This window comes from Magnolia sinica, chromosome 16 (genome assembly GCF_029962835.1).
Source record: "Magnolia sinica isolate HGM2019 chromosome 16, MsV1, whole genome shotgun sequence".
NCBI lineage: Eukaryota > Viridiplantae > Streptophyta > Magnoliopsida > Magnoliales > Magnoliaceae > Magnolia > Magnolia sinica.
This window is the reverse complement of record NC_080588.1, coordinates 30,492,766-30,513,085: the sequence shown is the minus strand read 5'-3', so window position 1 is coordinate 30,513,085 and position 20,320 is coordinate 30,492,766. Positions and strand designations below refer to the sequence as shown.

Sequence of the window (20,320 nt, the reverse complement as noted above, 5' to 3'; positions counted from 1 at the left end):
AATGTAGATCCAATAAAATATCAATTAATCAGGATCTATGGAAGGTAGAACTTCCGTCTAAGCATAGGTATTAATCATCATGCAAGGGAAGTACTTGACTTTTTTAGGATTGGTAGGCTTGGGTTGATTTCGAGGTCTAAGAGATTGGGGAAATAGTTTCAGGTTTTCAGAATTGGGGAAAATAATGTTTGGGGATCTGGGGGTTTTGGATATGAGAATTAGAGTTTAAGGATTTAGGGATTTAGGGTTAGAGTTTTGGGAAACTAGGGTTGGAATTTGGGGTTTGGGAATTAGGGTTTTAATAGGGAAAAAAAGGGTAAGAGGGAAGGGAAGGCTGTCCGTATGGACAGCCATACAAGTCTGTCTGTACAATTGTATAGACTGGCTGTACGGTTGTACGGTCAGGGGGAGTGGGTTAAGTGGAAGTTTAGGTCGGGTTAGGTTAAGGGTATAAATGAAGTTTAGGCCGCCTCAAAAATTTCTCCAAATTCACAATTAGGGCTGGACATCCCCTCTTGCTTTATTTTATAGCAAAATTTGGTTGAAATGACAATTTTATCCTTTAAGTAACAAAAGCAAAAATACCCATTATGTCCTAAAAAGTAAAAAGTCTAACCTACCCTCCCAAAAGTCCAATCACAAACTAAAATGTCCACATCATCAAGTAACATAAAAGAACTAATTGACAAAATGGTCCAACATAATCCAACCATTGGATGGCCCCATGATGGGACACAAGAAGATCCAATGAATGGACAATTATGTAGACCATGATCAACGGTGAGATAATCTCCAAATATGATTCATGCCATCCATGCTGTTCTAATGCTCACCGATGACCACTAGTGATCATCATTAGTCGCCTAGCCAAAGTGAAAGTGCCGATGTAGCCCGTCGAGGCCCATGTCTCTGATATGTACGAAGTGGTGGTGTGATGTCCGCATCATCCGTGCCCCATATAATGATTATCCAACCTTAGAGATGCTGGAACTAGGGCCAAAGCTCTCCTCCTCTTCTGGTATACTCTGACTAGTGCTCGGATGTCCTCATCAGGATGGTTATATGAGTCTCTATCTGAACAAATGGTCGGAGTTTTTCTATTACACAATATGAAAGGCTTACAAGTTTCCATATCTTCAAGAAACAAAACATGTTTCTTTTTGTCTCCTAAACACTCCTAGATGCTTGCCTTACCTATGTAGATTACTTCTGTTCTAATTGTAAAAGCTCTATCCTTGACATAGTTGTGTCGTACTTGTACTTGGGTAGCATCGGATATTTCAGTGATGTTGGATCATTGATTTCCAAATGGTTTATACAATTCATTCAGTAACTATCTGTAATTTACATATAATTGCAGACTTTTGACTCACCGTAAATGCTTCTACTACTCAATGTATTGATTTACGTGTAACAGTTACCCTTCTTCCTAGTTCACCATATGTTTGCTACCCCAAAGCAAGGTGCATGTTTCCCCAATGTGGATTGACTCTAATGTGGGGGAAGATTTTGCATTTTCTATTCTCTCCTTTCTAAACTCAACTGGATTTTTTAAAGCAGAGTTTAAAGACTCAGACTCAATTACAAAGTTGGCCTTTTAAGTTTCTAGTCTGAATTTGGAGCCAATGCAATCTTTTGTGATTTTACTAAAAATCAATGCAGTCAATAAACTACTTGTTACAAAATTGAAGTTTGGATTTGATACTTGGAGTGGGGCCAAACAAGTTCTCAGCCGAGCTGAGTGTTGATCAAGTTTTGAACTAGTGATAATTGGTTTTTGAGTGCTGAAATGTCTATTTATCAAATTATATTGTAAGTCTAACTGTTAATACTGGAAATATTTTAGTTTTCTTTTGTGCGGAATAGTCGAGGCATCTGACTTTCCAAGCTCTATTGTATGCAGAGATTAGACTCTGATGTGAAGGCACTAACAGATGCACGTTTGGAGGACAAGAAGTACATCAAGGAACTGGAAAGAGAGCTTAAAAATTGCTCTCAAGAAATAGGTAATGGCCCGACCTTTAATTTTAACCATTCATTTTTGCCATGTTTTGAAGAAACTTATCTATATGCATGTCACTTTTAATTTTCTATTTTCATTCCACAATTTTCCTTCTTCTTTTTCTTTTTCTTTTTCTTTTTCATTGCAACTCTCTTTGGCAAGTACTGTAACTGAACATTATCTTCTTGGGCTTAGTTCTATCTCTTTCCCAGTGCTTGGCTAAACAATCAATCTTGCAGAATACTTGCAGGATCAACTAAATCTTAGGAATGTAGAGGCAAATTGTTTGGGTGAGCATGTTCACAGCCTTGAGCTTAAGCTTGTGGAAGCTGGAAAGATACACGAGAATGTAAGTTGTTTGACAGAGGAACTAGGTAAATCAGACGCTCAATGTCTATTTCTTATGCGGTCACTAAAGCATAAAGAAGTTGAGTTGCAAAACTCAATTTCACGCATAGAGAAGCTTGAGGCAGAAGTTTCATCTATTGCATTGGAATCCCAATGTGAAATAGAAAGCATGAAGCTTGAGCAAATAGCGTTGGAGCAAAGGTACATCGAAGCTAAGAAATTCAGTGAGCAAGCTGCTCAAGAGAAAGCTAGCATGGGTGCATTGATTGATGAACTTCAAGCCCGGTTTAAGGATGCACAACATACGATTGATTGTTTGGAGAAGGAGAACAAAGAATTACATGAGAAGCTAGTGACATCTGACAGAAACAATAAAATTCTTCATAAATTCAAAGAGCATCTTGAGGAGTGGCAGAAGAACAGCAGCAAATCTGTATTCTACATCCCTGATATATCAGATCAGTCTTTCAATCTTGAGCTAGAGCACATGCTATCTCTATTGAAACAAATGTGGTAGGTTTCTATACGTTTGTCCTCTATGCAGTTTGAGTCCATTACCTCTTACATTCAATTATGTGTTTAATTATCTTCATACACTTTTCGTGCAACCTTGTCTTATTGATATCTTTGTACAATAGGACATGCCTTCATCATTTTCTTCATATATTAATTTGCTTGTCATGATGCTAAAATTTAGTTAGAAAATGAGCAACCTCTAGTAAAAAGATGGTTACTTGTAATTTGGTGTTAGTTGCATATGTAGGATTTGTTTGGGGAGCAGGAGCGGATGCAGGGATTAAAAAAAAAGTAAATAAATAAAATGTAGAAGTGGGAGTGGCTTAGAGTACACTGGAATATTATATAAAAAATAAAATAAAAATACATCTTTATATGTGAAAAATATAGAGAACTAGCCATTCAAGTCCTTTAAAAAAAGAAAGCCAATTATTTTGATAAAAATCTGTGGATGAGATTGTGGGAGGGGGGAGGAAGTCGTAAAAAAATTTTAGTGGCAAGGGGAGGAGTTCGAAGCAGCAGGACTTTGAACCAAGACTAATCGCTTGCATTGAAGATTCCTGTTGGTAAGTTCTAACCAAGTTATTCCTCACAGTAACAGTGGGCGTAACAGCCCAGCTGAAAACCGTAATCCAAAAAAATTTGGGAAGAATCCGAAATATTGATAGCATTCTAAATATGTATTCCTTTGTGGTTTTGAACATGTTTATGATGGTGTAGCAGTTCACTCTTTGGTAAGAATGTGGTCTTGGCTTGTTTGATGATGATTATATCAACTTGACAGGCCTAGATTGATTCCAAATTGGCTCAAAACTTATGCAAGCTATGAAACTTATACCACTAATGCACATCCTTATGTATTTAACATCATTCCCCCCTAGAAATTTTTAGAAAAAATTGGAACTAAATTCGGATGAATAGTGTCACGGATTTGGGGGTGCACTTGAATGCCTCCTAATCGGCTCGAAATTTATGCAATCTAATCTATGACATTCATCCCACTAATGCATATCCGTAGGCATTTGACATCATTTCCCCTAGGAAATTTGAAGAAAAAATTGAAAAAAAATTCGAACGAATGTCGTCGTCGATTTGGGGGACCATTCGATGCTTCAAAATCAGCCCCAAATTTATGCCATCCATGGAACTCATCCCACTAATGAAAATGGCCTGAGGCCCTGTTTGTTTTTTCAAAGCCAGTGTAAATACACTGTAAATAGGTAATTATTACGTTTTCACCGTGTTTGAAAATTCGTAGGAATTTGTGCCTTTGAAACCAGTTCAAAAGAGATGATTTTAATTTTTGAACTGTACAGTAATGTATCATATATCCATTCCGTACATCTGTTTTACTACAATATTTTGAAGGATGAGACAAGAATTGAAGCAAATCCAACACTCAAGTGGCCCACACCAAAAGAAACAGTGGCCCCACAAAGTTTTTAACGGTAAGTATTCGATTCCCTTTTTCGTATGGCGTGGTCCACTTGAGTTTTGGATATGCCTCAATTTTTTTTTTCTCATGCTATAAATTCAGCTAGCATAATGGATGAACGGTGTGGATAAGCGAAATGCATCACAGTGGGACCCACAGATATTTTGTAATGTTCTCGGTTTTCGTGTCAAAAAAGTAGGTAGTGAAATCAGGTACGGATGAAAATGCTGTAAATGCATGAGGAAATAATTATTACTCTTCTAAATGGCATTTACCAGTGCACTGGAAAATCAAACAAGCCCTGAAATTATGCTTCTTTTATCAGCCGACTATCAAATCGGTGGACATTTATTGGACTGAATAAAAAAATATCTAGTGGTCCTATTTCAACAAACAAGCGTCTCCAAATTAGAGGTTACGATCATTCAAGCAATTTGATTTTGGGATTGACTTAGCAACAGTGGTCCTACAATTTAACTGGTTTACTTCGAGTTAATATGCCATGTATGCAATTTTCTGGGTGCAAGTGTATCAAGCGCCATACGCCACCGGAGTATAAAAATCCCCCTTTTAAAACTAGGTTCACAAGGAGCCACATTGTTGGATTTTCTTTGAATAGAGATGTTGCAGCCTTGCAGGGGAGGAGGAGAAGAAAGAAGTGATCGGCTTCTCCCTTTGTGACAAAAATAGGTATCTAAATACTTTACTGGGAGGTAAATGGTCCTAGCGACACAAAGCCTAGCTCAAGTCATGTCGAAAGAAGAAATCCCAGTTTTTTTTTTTCCTTCCCCAGTTACTATGCGTAAAGGCCTAGTGCCATTATGCTAGGCCATAACAGACCATTGTAGTTCATTTTTTAAATGGGGCAGTTATGCCTCTGTAATGTGTAATGGGTCAAGCTATTACTGTTACGTAATGGATACAGGATACCTTGGTTCCAACTAAAACCTTTCATGCATAGATTCATAACCAAAAGTTCCTTTCCATTTTGAACTTTTGTTGCAAACTGTGATGTGCTATGATACTCGCTACTTGAAAATGGGTAATATATCTGTGATATATGTCTGTGATGTGTAGGGTGGCAAATGGGCTGGATTGGCACCTAGGTCCATCCTTCTTTGGATGGGGTTTAAGCCGAGCCTTGAGGTCCATGGATTTGATCCAAACCTGAGTTTTAGTCTAGATGAGTTTGCTGGACCTGGGTTTGTGTCTGCATAGCATGTAGCATATGCTATGTGGTGTAATATAGCCTCCATGCTAAATAGCATACAGAAATAGTGTATTTCCATGTTACGCATGCTCTGTGGGGGGTAGCATATGCTACACACTATATTGCATGTAACATATGTAGCGTACGCTACGGAATACTTTCGTTCTTGCCTTACAAAAAGGTATATTATGGATGAACTTTTATGTTAGTTCAGCACTAATTTTAGAATGGTGGTGACTCATCCTCCTCACATGTGGAAATGATGTAGCACTATCTAGACCATCCAAATTGTGGGACCTATTGTTGATGGAGAATACTCTACATGTACACCTATCAGATATTTTTAACCATCTATACAAGGGCCTCCACGTGTACGACTGAAGACTTGTGAGGCTATTGGAAAGTTTGGGCGTAGAGGGGAATGCTTTGCCGTTCAAATTGTGCAATAGCCCATACTTTTTGGCATTGTCTAAGCCTATTGGAAAGTTTGGGTAGTGTTTAAAGCCACCATCCATGCATGAGATGAGAATATGGATACTAAAGAGGAGGTTAGTAATATTAACAATTTAAATGAAAGCATACCTGGATTCTTGGAGAGTTTATGGGTGCTCAATTATGTCTGATGGATGAGCAGATGGAAAGAATAGAGGCATCATCAACTTCTTGATAAATATTCTGGCCGGAATGATATTTTAGAAGTCTATCGATACTTCAGATTTAATAAAAGATGGAAATTATTAAGTATCTTAATGATATTGTGGAAGAGATTAGGGAAGAAAATGTAGTTTAGGTTATCACAAATAACCATTCGAGCTATGTGAGTGCTGAGAGGAAGCTAATGGAGAAGAGAAGAATGATATATTGCACTCCATATGTTGCACGCTGCATAGACCTAATGTTGGAAGATATCGAAAAGATGAAGGTGTATTCTAATATGCTTGAAAAGGCAAGAACAATTACCAAGCTTATTTATGGGCATGGAATCGTCTTCGACATGATGAGAAGCTTCGCAAATAATAATGAGCTTTTAAGGCTAGCAGTGACATGCTTTTCAACTGCACATCTCATGAAGTATTTATAAGCTAAAGAAAGGTCTTCAAGCCATGTTTGCATTAGAACAATGGTGTTCATGTTCTTGGGTTAAAAGACCAAAAGGAGTTAAAAGTACCGGTCATCATAATGTTTGATCCAAAGTTTTGGCCGCAAGTTGCCTTATGCTTCAAGGGAACCATTCCTTTGGTAAGTGTTCTAAGAGAAGTAGATTCAGAGGAGAGGCCTGCAATGGGCTTCATTTATGAATTGATGGACCTGGCAATGGAGAAGATTTCATTGAATTACAACCCCTAAACCCTCAAATCCCTATCCCCAAAATCCTAAATCCTCAAATTGCTATATCGAAACCCTAAATTCCTAGTTTGCTAAATACTCTAAACTTATTCCCTACATTTCCTAACCCTTAAAACAACCCTAAACGTGCAAAACTCTTAGAACTCAACTGATTCCATGAATGTTCAGATTTAATACCTATGTTAAGGGAGAGTCCTATCTTCTACACGATCCTAATTATTTGATACTTTATAAGAATCATATTGTAGGACTGTTAGGTGTTTTGGACCTTCACATGTTACAAATATGAGTTTCTTTAATTTGTGGTAGTTTAGCGTTATCTTGTTTTTAGATTGCTCTAGTTAATCCACTATCTAGTTTCAACGCATCATATTAGGTTAGATCATCTTGTCCTGCATCAAATTTGGTATCAAAGCCGATAGGTTAGCATAGGTTGTCATATTCAGTAAATCTAGGGTTGTTAGCGCATCTAGTGCATATAGAGTCATATAGGGTCATCTAGGGTTGTCTAGGATCTTCTAGGGTTTGGTCGAGTCTTCACCTTAGGTTTTTCGTGCATGCCCACGCGATCTGGGTATGGTTTTGGTCTTCACCCTACTACCATGAACCTAGAACAGATTGTTGAGACACGCTATCAACAACTGTCTTACGGCCATTACGGCTCACAATAGGACCACTGCTACTCAATTGACCGCGACCAATGTGTGCGTCAATCAACTAGAAGCCTCCCTTCAAGTGAACCTCGACACTAGGGAAGATGTTCACTCTCAAGACGGGCGTCAAGTTGAAGGCGATGGACATGGGTGTGGCCAAGGTGTTGGCCGTGGTGGTGCGCACATGCAACCACATTGTGAGGAGTGTCATGACCGCCATGACCTAGATGCGCAGGCCATGAATAGCGTTAAAGTTGAGGCCCCTAGTTTTGATGGTCGCTTGGACCCCAAGGCATTCCTCGACTGAATGATAGATATGGACTACTACTTTGAGTGGTATGACATGTCTGATGCCCGCTGTGTGAGGTTTGCCAAGATGGAGCGGGGTGAGACTCTAAACTGTTTTGGACGAACGTGTAGCGATAGGTGGAAAGATCTGGAGAGGATCCAGTCTCTCTGTGTTGAGATGAAAGAGATATTAAGAGAGAAATATCTTCCCCTTTCCTATCAACAGAAGCTCCTGGATTAATGTCAATCCCTTAGGAGGACCCTCTAGTCACATTGTCCTGTTTTAGAATGGGCCTCCGCCCAGAGATCTAGCGTGACCTCATTCATCACAATGTCACAATGTGAGCACTCTAGAGCACGCCTATCAAGTGGTGCAAGAGTTGGAGCGGTATTTGAAACCGCCATTCGTGAGGTGGGTTGATCTAAGAGATTATAACATCGAGCCCACTCTGCTAGGAGCCAGACCAAACGTTGGAGCTCAACCTAATGGCCCTACTAGTTCAAGACCCACCTACAGAGACGAAAAGGGGAAAGGGTTGGCTGGTACTAGTGTGTGGGCTGATGAGTCCATGCAATGTTACAACTGCTGAGGATATGGGCATTTTACACATCAATGTCCTACAAAAGAGCAAAATAAGGCCCTCATCATTATTGAGTTGGATAAAGATGTGGTTGATCAAGGCGAGTACGAAGAAGAAGTTTATAAGCCCGATGTCACTAGTACTAGTAATGAAGAGGCTAAGCCTATTGAGACCGCACTCCTTGCATTTGTTAGGTGTCTTGGATCCTCTTTTTCCCATAGTCACCACAAAAAGGAGAAAAACACGAAGATGAGTGAGAATAGTGAAGAGTCACAAGACTCACAACCTAAGTCTCTCCATATTATCACTACGAAAGAATTTGATAGAGAGACTAAGGATGGAACAATAGAGTTGGTTCCTATGTCAGTATTCCATAGTCCATCAGAGTTCGCAAATGCATTTCCATGTCATATCCATGATTCGTTGGTTGAAATTAGAATCGGATTAGCATGGGCAATGAAACACACAAGATATTCGCTAACTCTCATCACAAATTTAGAGAGTTTCAGATAGGTGACTATGTGATGGTTCGTATGAGGCCTGAACGGTTTCCACAAGGGTCTGTTAAGAAACTACCAGCCCATAGTGCAAGACTTTATAAGATAATAAGTAAATTGGGACATAATGCGTATGTTGTGGATCTTCCACCTGACATGGGTTTTAGATCTATATTCAAAGTAGAAGATCTTTTATCTTTTGACGGTCCAATACCTTCACCTATTAGCCTTTATTCGGACCATCACCTTGATCCTGGTGATAGCTCTCTTGACTTGTCCCATGACCCTTGGCCTATACTTGTCTATTCTTCCCAACATCTAACATCTGTTGCCATACACACCTACCAAGAGAGACGATAGAGGATATCTGGTATGAGCGAGTGGTTTCCACATGACATGGAGGTTATCAGGAGTGCCTCGTCAAGTGGAAGGGCAGGCCATTTTCAGACAACATATGGATCACGGAGACAAAGCTTCAATGACGAGACCCGGATCTCCTCGAGCATCATCGACGCTTGATTTCACCAGAGGCGATATCTCCTTAGTCGAGGGGAATTGATGAGGACATCCGAGCACTTATTGCTAGATGATTATCTCATGGGGTCCATGAGGCCCAAGTCGCATTCTTAGCCATCGTTGAAGACCCCACACTGGGAAGATGCGTGTGAGTTTCTTGTATGGAGCGTTTGGACCATTGGATTGCATGGACACATCGATTGGCCCATTGGATCGCGCACGATGGACCTTTGGGCCACTCTTGATTGTGGACCACCCCATTAGCCACGAATAGAGCTATGCAGAAACCGGACGGATTCAACCCGAAGGCCAGGATCGGGTCGGATTGAGTTAGCCCAGTCAGATCCGACCGTAAATCGGATCGAGTTCGGATCAATGGTCAATCCGGACCGATCCAATCCGATTGGATCCGATCTGATCCGGACCGATCCGGATCGGTTCTCTCTCTCTCTCTATATATATATATATTTACTTTTTACTTTTTACCTACCTGCACCCAGCAACCCGAACCCTAAATCCCTAAATCCCTCTCTTTCTCTACCCGAACGAGCGCCGCACCCGCACCCATCTCGATCCGGCCATTCAGCAGCCCGGCCCACTCATCATCACCGTTCATCATCTCCATTGATCAGGTAGGTATCGTAGGTTTCATTTTTATTTATTATTATTGTTTTTTATTTTATCCTGTATTTTGGACTATTTTGAAGCAGTGGCCTACCCTGTCTCGCTGGTGGACTGCACTGGCTCGCTATGCGGTCGTGGCTCGTTAGCCAGCCATGGCTCGCTGGTGGTCCGCCCGCCCTATCTCGCTGTGCAATCCACTGGCTCGCTGGTGGTCCTGTCCGCCCACCCCTGCTCGCTGTGCGGTCCACTAGATTTTGGATCAATTTGATCTTTCTATTTTCCCTTCATCCAGTTCTTTTAGACATTATTAATAGGTTGGATTTCAAATATGAAAACCTCATGATGGGCCTATGGAATTTTTAATGGTGAGACTTGGATGAAGGGAAAATGAAGCAGATTCAGAGCTATAGCATGAGCCTGAAAATGAGGTAGATGCAGAGCTCAAGTGTACCACATCACAGAAAGCAATGAGGATTGAACGCCTAACGTTAAAACCTCGTTAGTGCCCACCATTACATTTAATTTCCATCCAACCTGTTCATATAGTCACACACATTTAGATGGTATGGAATTGTAGATTTACACTACTATGGTAGGCCAAATCAAACTCAGGACTGTTGTATATGTTTCATTTTTAACTGTTCAATGAATGTCTATCAATCTGATGGGATTACATGGTATGGAATTGTATTAGATGGTATGAAATTGTATTAGATGGGATTAAATGGTATGAAATTGTATTAGATGAGATTAAATGGCAAGATGTCGGTCACTTGTACATGTATATAACTAGACCAAGACACTAGACTTCATAGGACCAATTTAATCTGCATGTTAGGGATAAAATTGTTGCTTATTGCTTATTCCTTATTGGCTATTGTTTACTACTTAATATGTTTGTATAATTTGCAATTAGTAGTTAATTTGTTGGAATTACCATTTACATTGCTTTTTGGTATTACCATTTACATTGCTAATTGCAATTAGCAAATTATTGTGACTTGTGATTGTGATTTGTGGGTTAGATAATTAGTTGCCCATTTGAGGATTTCTATGTTGCCATACATAGATATAGTGTGTTTTTGGTGGCATAGAAATCGCTCAAATTGTCCCATTTTGGACAGTTTAAGGTTAGATGGATAGTATGTTTTTATATAACCTATTTAAATGTTCATACCTGATCTGCAGTCCATCTCCTTATTTCTCTCTGAATATGTTTCTTCCGTTTCATTTCTAATGCCAAATATCTTCACATTGCCTAGATATTTGGCATCGGAATGTAACGGAAGATCAAGTTATCTGGAGGGGCATGGGGAGATGCTGCCGGATTTTCGGTGTGGACGTTTAAATGGGAATCTGAAAGTATTACAATCTATCCAACCTTGGATGGGTAACTAATTTAAGATTTAATTGTGACTTGTGATTGTGAGTTAGATAATTAATTGTCCATTTGAGGATTCTATGTGGCCATACATAGATATATTGTGTTTTTGGTGGCATAGAAATCGCGCAAATTGCCCCATTTTGGACGGTTCAATGTTAGATGGATAGTATGCTTTCATATAATCTATTTAAATGTTCATACCTGATCTGTGGTCCATCTCCTCATTTCTTTCTAGATATGTTTCTTCCATTTCGTTTCCAATGACAAATATCTTCACATTACTTAGATATTTGGCATCAGAATGTAACAAAAGATCAACTTATCTGGAGAGGCATAGGGAGATGCTGTCGGATTTTCGGCGTGGACGTTTAAATGAGAATATGAAAGTATTACAATCTATCCAACCTTGGATGAGTAACTAATGTAGGATTTAGTATAACTCTTTTAGCATTAGATTGCTAATGCTAATATGATTTAGTATCTTTCAACTATTAGATGGAAAGTGAGGGTCTTTCCAATACCCTGGGTGGTCTGTCAATTACGTCGCCGGTGATCCTTGAAGATGAAGGATTAAGTTTAGTGCCTGAGGAGGTGCCCATTGATACTAGTACCTCACAGTCACATATTGGAGGAAAAACGAAAAAGACATCGGTAGTGTGGGGCGATTTTAAAGAAGTAACTCTGAAGAATGGCACTGTGAAGATACAATGCAAGTACTGCAAGACTCAGTATGCTAAGCAAGCAGATGGTTGGACTACAACTCTGTAGAAACATATTTCAAAGTATTATAAAAAAGTGAGAACTCTGGCATCAGGGCAACATACACTTGCATTTACCCGATCTGCAGTGGGTCCGTCGGAGGGTACATTGTCCATTTATAAGTATAACAAAGAGTTGGTGAATGAGTTGACGGCCAAATTAATTATTACCGATGAAAGACCATTTCAGATGGTAGAGAGTCCTGCTTTTGTCGAATTAGCTAGATGCTTTAACCCCAGATACGAGAAGGTTTCCCGTACAATAATAAAGAGAGTTTGCATGAAGATGTATGAAAATGAGAAGCTCAAGTTAAAAGGAGAGTTGGAATCGATTTCCCGAATTAGCTTGACATCAGATTTGTGGATGACATCCAATCAACGAAAGGGGTATATGTCACTAACTGCTCACTACGTTGATGTCGAATGGAGGCTCTGCAAGAGAATTATAAACTTTCGATTTCTTGCGCCTCCTCATAGTGGACTGATGATTTCAGACCGCATGTACAGATATCTTATGGAGTGGAGAATTGAGAAGAAAATCTCCTTAATAACTCTAGACAATGCCTCTGCAAATGATAGCATGATAACGAATTTGCGCAACCAGTTTAGGGTGTTGTGCCCACATCCTAAACTTGATTGTACAAGATGACCTTAAAACAATTGATCCAACGATCGAGAACATAAGAGTGTGAAGTACATACGGGGGTCACCTTCACGATTACATACATGGAATGAGATCGTGAAGTGGTTGAATTTGTCAACTCAGAGAATAATGAAGCTGGACGTCATGACACGTTGGAATTCAACTTTTGAAATGTTGGATTCAACGATAGCTTTCAGACATGCATGCTTTCACTATGCTGTGCGTGATGGTGCGTATATTTGGTTGCCTTCTGAAGATGATTGGTCGAGAGCTGAATTAGTTCGCAAGTTCCTTTTAGTTTTTTACAACTGTACGAAGAAATTTTCAGGAAGCAAATATCCAACAACAAATATGTTTTTGCCAGAACTTTGGAAGGTAAAAGATGTCTTGCACAAAAGCAGTAGTGGACTGAACTCTTTACAATTAATGACTATGGGTATGCAGGTAAAGTTTGATAAGTATTGGTCTGAGTGTAGTCTGGTAATGGATGTTATAGTTGTTCTTGATTCTCAATACAAGATGATGATAGTCGATTTCATATGTAGTAAACTGTATGGTGTGATGGGTGTCCCTGAGGCCGATAAGATTCGTGATACAGTCTATGATCTGTAAAACTTCAATGTGTGCGCCGCAAAAGACAGATCTCCTCACGTGGGTTCTAGTTCTGCTGTTAATGAACTGCAAGAAGAAACGATAGATGATTTCATGTCTTACGTGGCACAACAGAATGAGACTCAAATATAGACGCTTGTATCAGAACATGAAAACTATCTCAAGGAGCCACTTCTAGTTGTAAAATCCAAAGGCGATGAATTTGATATTTTGGACTGGTGGAAGACGAAATCTCGTGATTCACAATACCCTGTGCTCTTGTTAATGGCACGAAACATATTATCAATTCCAATTTCAACTGTGGCTTCAGAATCTGTTTTTAGTATGGAGAGTAGGGTCGTGAACAAGTATATAAGCTCACTTACACCTGAATCGGTTGACACGCTCATTTGTACACAGGATTGGTTGTGTCCGATATGGGGAAAAGGGAACTCTATTGATGAGGAGTTCGACGAAGAGGAGAGTGACAAGCAAGATGAGACAGTACATGTAGCTGCAGGATAAGACACTGCCTTCTATTTTTCTTGCATTTGCTTACGAGTTATATCAGGATATTTGTCATTATTTTTTGATGGCTTAAATTGTAATATTATGGGTGGATGGATATTTCTCTCTTTTCATTTGTACTATTTAATCAGTTAATGTTGCTTAAATCTCTTATTATATTGTTGGGTAATTGCGTTCATTCATCACTATAACCAGTGTTCGAAATATCGGTGTCGCGCAATGTATTGCACCCTTGGGATACAGATACATATCGGTTATCGCATGGGATATATCGTTTGTCTCGTGTAATTTATCGCACTTTTTGGGAAGCATGGGGAAACATTGGAAAATTGGTTGAATTTTTCAATGAAACTTCAGGAATTATTAAAAAAATACCTCAATACACACTTTTAAATTATAAAATCTCAAAATAGAAGTGCACATAATAGGTTTCCTTTGTATAGGGTCTTAAGCTATGCGTTGTCTGATTGAACTAAGACAACTAACTATATTCAGATATGATGCATAATGGACAACTAATATGCCATGAAAGAAAAGGATGAACACAGTGGATTTCTCACAAATATCATGGTGGGCCACACCACGAGCCTGATAGGACCATGAGGCAGATTCAAATCTCATGTGGAACACACCACAGGAAACAGTGATTCTTGAACGGGCACCATTAAAAACTTCTCAGGGCCGCACTGAGCGTGAACCTTAACTATGGGCCCACCATGAAGTATGGATTCTATCCATACCATCCATCCATTTTAAGAGATCATTTTAGAGCATGAACCAGAGAACGATGTGCGTGGAACCCTAATTGTGGCCCCACCCATTATGTATGTGTGTATCCACACCATCCATCCATTTGGAAAGACCATTTTAGGGCCCGAGCCAAAGAATGAGGCCGATCCAATACTCAAGTGGACCCTACCACAGAAAAAAGTGGGGACAATGACACCCACCATTGAGGCCGATCCAATACTCAAGTGGACCCTGCCACAGAAAACAGTGCTATTGTAGGGCCCACCATGATGATATGTTGTATATCCACTCCGTCTATTCAATTTTTCAACTCATTTTTGGATGTTGTCCCAAACATTAAGTACATCCAAATTTTAGGTGGACCACACCACATGAAACACTGATGATTAAACGTTCACCATTAAAAACATATGAAGGCCCACTTTAAGTAGATCCATCATGTTTATTTGTCATCCAACCTGTCAATAAGGTCAACCAGAAGTGAATGAAGGGAATATACAAAGATGACCTTAACCCAAAACTTTCTTGGCCTATAAAATGCTTTTAATGATTATTCACCACTTTTTATGCTGTGGTTCACCTGAGATTAGGATTTGCTGAAGTTTTGGCCTAACGTCCTTAAATGATATGAAAAATCGGATGGATGGCATGGATAAAACATATACATCAAGGTGGACCCCACAGCTTGTTTGTAAAGTAAGCCAACTAGTTGTTGTACCGCACATCAGCAGCCTCACTGGTGTATGTCTACGTGCGTATTAACTATGAAAAGAGGATTAAAGCTATGTGGGCCCCATCATGATGTATTTATTATATCTATACTGACCATCCATTTGACGAGATCATTTCGGGACATTTAACAAAAAATGAGTCATATCCAAAGGTCAAATGGACCACATCATAAATAGCAGCGGGACAGTGATTCCCACTGTTAAAACATTCGTAGGGCCCACCATAATGTTTCTTCTCCATCTAATCTATTCATAAGGCCACACAAACATGGATGCAGAGAAAAAACAAATATCAGATTGATCGAAAACTTCTGCGATCCCAGAAAGGTTTCAATGGTAGACGTTTAATCTCCCACTACTTTCCGCAGTGTGGTCCACTTGATCTTTGGTTCTATCTTATTTTTGGGCTCAGCCCTTGGAACGATCTCATGAAATGGACAAATGGTTTGGATATCACATTTACTTCATGGTAGGGCCCACAGAACTTGTCGACTCACTAGCCAGGTCACTGGTGTGCAGTACACCACCCGATCTGCTTCCATAAATGGCATCAGAAGCCATTTTCACGGCAAGAAAGGGTTCCGGTCCTTCCTGAACGCTAAATCTCAAATCCAAAATCCCTACGATTTTGGCAAAATTTTGGTCGAAATCTCCATTTCGCAGAAAATCTCTCCCCTGTTCGATGAAAAAATAGGAAAATCGGGGTTTTTTTTTTTCACACTTATGGCGCACCACTACCTCTCGATCGAGTGGCCCACCAGATTTAGCTTCCATTCACACTCACATCTTCTGCAGGTACCGAAATCCCCTCTCTTACATGGATTTCCCTCTTTTTGTTTGGATTTTTTTTTTCAATTTTTTGAGAATATTGCAAACCCGACATTCTCGGCCTCTTGTTGTTGGAATTCTCTCCTCAAATGGTTGTTGGCTCTGTAATGTGCAATAGTAATGCTAATATTGGGGATTTCGCAAAAAATCGTGCGATATTGTGTGGTATATCAAGCGATACAAAAAATTTCTATTTTGTTTTTTTTATTTTTTTTAATTTCGGGGACTTTTGATGGGTTTCGTCTCGTTGGCCAGCGATAACAGTAATATCGGCCGATATTATCGATATTGCGAACACTGACTATAATTTTTTTTTTTTTAAATTTTTTTAAATTTTAATTTTTTTAAAATTTTTTAATGTTGTCTTAACCTAACTAGATATACACCTGTAGATATGTCATCGGAAGATGATGCATCGGCAGATATTTGGGATTATGGAGTCCAAGTCTACTCCCAAGATAGTAAGATAAAGTTATAATGTAAATTGTGTGGAAAACAATTTGTAAACAAAACAAATCCAGCTTAAATTACATTTGGCTTGTCGGGGAGGAGACGCCGCACCATGTAGCAAAGCTCCTCAAGAAGTCCGAGATTTATTTGAAGCCATTCTCGACTTAAATACAAAGACTTCCTACACCCCTCACCCTACAACTACAACCAATACAACCAACGAAAGAATATATAAAAGTAGGCCTATTATAAATTAAGAAGGGTTAAGCAGAGGAACTGTCTCTAGTTCCAGGCCTTCTACAATTAGTAGAAAAGAAGAACAAGAGAGAATTTTAAAGAACAAGAAGAACGCGATTATAAAGAGGCCGTTAAAGAAAGCTTGAAAATGGCATCTAGATCGAGTACTAGACAACAACATCCACCTCCGAGACAACATGATGCTGAAGCAGGCACGAGTAAACCATCAAAGTTTCTTAAAAGTCTCGTAGCATTTTATAGGCGGTTGGGAATCCCATACAAATCAAATCATAAAAAACGCCTAAAAAAACTTGTTGCATCTATGAATGAGGACGATGGGAAGGCATCCCTATCATCTGATTCAGTAGAGGTGAACGACCATCTTTTGGACACATCCAGCTCGGAGTCGGCCCAAAGTTCTCCTGCAGTTGAAGCCATAAAAAAAGAATCGAAGGATGATTTTGGCAACGAAGGTGGAGGTGGAAGGGGTTACTGTTACGGTTAGGGATAAGGTTCATTTAGTTACATGCCACAAAGGCATTCATTATACATAGGTTATTGAATGTATGAAAGTTTTACATAATCTGTATGTCAGTATGTACATGTTAGGTTTATTTACTTTTGATTTTGGATAGGGTTTATTTACTTTGTTCGTTTTATGTCAGTATGTGCATATTAGTTTTACCTAATCTGTATGTCAGTATGTTTTACTTGAGATGGTTTTTTTTTTTTTAAATGAGAATTCTTTCTCGAGAAAGTCTATTTCTGAAACTATATAAGGTTTGGATTCCCTTTAGGGTTTGAGTATTATAAACCATGAATGAAAATAGTTTCCCATCTTTTGCTATGCGATTTAGTAATTCATCCTGCAATGGGATTGATGGTGTGAAGCCATTTGGGGAGTGATTCTCCTAGTTATCCTCTTGTTTTCTCTCTCAAGGTGCTTCGCTTCTCATCTCTCTTTCTTAATCTTCTTCTCTTTCTTCTCTCTTAGACCTAACCTACACCCAATTGAACCCAAGCTCTAGCTGTGAACAGTACCATGGGAACAATATCGCGTGAACAGTGTGCATACGGACAACCCCAATCTGTGGCCCCTTTGCTTCAAATCTTTGACTTTTTTCTTCCCTTTGATCCCATTTACAAATACCCTAAACATTAATCCCAAACCCTAACCCTAAGATTCCTGAATCCCAAAATCCCTATTCTTTCCAAACCCTAATTCCCAAATCTGAAGCTTAATCTGAATTTCCCCCAAATCCTATAACCCTAACCTAATTTCCCCAATTTCCCCTAGCCTATTAACCCCAAACCCTCAAATCCCTATCCCCAAGATCCTAAATCCTCAAATCTATATATCGAAACCCTAAATTCCTAGTTTGCTAGATACTCTAAGCGTATTCCCTATATTCCCTAACCCTTGAAACAGCCCTAAACATGCAAAATCCTTACCACTCAAGTGATTCCATGAATGTTCAGATTTAATACCTATGCTAAGAGGGAGTCCTATCTTCTTCATGATCCTAATTACTTGATACTTTATACGAATCACGTTGCGGGACTGGTAGGTGTTTTGAACCTTAACCTGTTACAAATATGAGTTTCTTCAACTTGTGGTAGTTTAGTGTTATTTTGTCTTTTGATTGCTCTAGTTAATCCGCTATCTAGTTTCAACACATCATATTAGGTTAGATCATCCCGTCCAACATCAGCAAGTATTAGGTACTGAAGTCTGCCATGCATTTGCATATAAAGAATTGGCATCGAAAGGAGAATTGGATCTCCAGCAGGTTGCTTCATATTAAACAAAGCTGGTGCGGAGATGGGCTTGTAGTCAAGCATAGAGAACCAATGAAGAATGTCTAGGGCATATCTTTGCTAAGTAACAAGAAGCCCATGAGAGGTCTGTGAAACCTTTTATACCCAAGAAGTGATGAGATTCCTATATCTTTCAGCGCAAAAACTTGCTGAAGAACATGGTGTACATGAGCAATTTCCTTTTGAACACTGCCAGTGAGCTCCATATCATCAACGTAGAGAATCAGAATCAACTAAGAGTTATGTTGAATAAAAAGATGAGAGATCAGTTGAACTGTGATGTAGCATTCATCAAAGAGCGGAATGCTAAAGCCACACAACCATGCACACAGGGCTTATTTAAGACCATAGAAGCCTCTATCTAATTGACATATGTTAGACAAGAAGGATCCTGATAAAATTCTGGTCAGCACATGTATACTTCCTCTTGAGGTTTACAATGTAGAAAAGCTTTAGTGACATTATGCAAGGGTAAGTATAAGCAATAGCGAAGATACTGTGAATGTTGGTGGGCTTCACAACAGGATTAAATGTACCCATGTAATCATGGTGGGTCATGTTCTTCTAAGAAGCCATGTGCTACTAATTGCACTCTATATTGTTGGATTCATCAAATCCGAATCATATTTGAGAGTGTGTATTAATGGGCATGTAACTGTCTTCTGACCAGCAGGAGGGGGACCAAGATCACGTGTATGAATATGCTAAAGTATTTGAACTCAATATCCATCTATCGAGTAAACACTGATACTGAGTTGCAATCTTATATGTAGATGGAATAGAAATGGCATGGAGGGAGGTAGGGAGGGAGGGAGGGAGGGAGAAATCAACAATGGGGTAACGAGTGCAGATGAAGTTTGAAAAGAATCTCCTTTGACTGGTGAAAAAGTTGGATCCTTTCTGAAGTGTAAGGAATTTCATAGAAATTCACGAGAACAAGCATCAAAAGAGTGGGAGTGGCTATTGAAGCAGCTATGAAATGTTGTGACATGCCTCATCAATGCATTGAAGGAAGCGGTTGGAGTGTCGGACTAGAGTTATCACATGATGATGTTCAGGACAATGGGAGTTCTTATCAAATGTAACATATCAAGCAATGATGGCATGTCCATGACCATGTCCTTTGACAGGATGATCATTCGAAACCCTTTGCAAATACTTCTATAGCCATTAAATACACAGGCAGTGCTCCTCGATGAAATTAGTTGGTATGGCATTGTGGATGAAATGTACAAAAGACAAACAAATCCTAAAGATCAAAGCATCATATAATCAATGTATATCACCATAAAACTGCTGATAAGGAGTGACTGCCCAGAATACATATACGAACATGATTTTTCTAAAGGGCAATGTCTCTATGGTTTTGCTCCACAACTCCATTTTTTGGTGTGGGGAAGATAAGTCTGAAATTCAATAGACACAAATTCATCATCACCATCTATTCAAAAAGTTTGAATAAGACAACTAACTTGTTTCTCAACAAGTGCCGCAAATGAAATAGAAATCTGAAAAGCATCAGATTTGACGCAAAGAAGATATATCCAAGCAATGCTACTGTAATCATCCTTAAAAGTAATATAAT

The 20,320-nt window shown here is 39.3% G+C and overlaps 1 protein-coding gene across 6 annotated transcripts in view; it reads left to right on the top strand.

Annotated features, from left to right (window-relative positions):
- The window catches only part of LOC131229884 (uncharacterized), a 63,890-nt gene that overhangs the window by 31,261 nt on the left and 12,309 nt on the right, over positions 1–20,320 (top strand). For all 6 annotated transcript variants that reach the window (XM_058225938.1, XM_058225937.1, XM_058225936.1 and 3 more), the window contains 2 exons: positions 1,904–2,006; positions 2,242–2,863. In XM_058225938.1, coding sequence (XP_058081921.1) covers positions 1,904–2,006; positions 2,242–2,863 — 725 coding nt within the window. The remainder of the gene's footprint in view (positions 1–1,903; positions 2,007–2,241; positions 2,864–20,320) is intronic.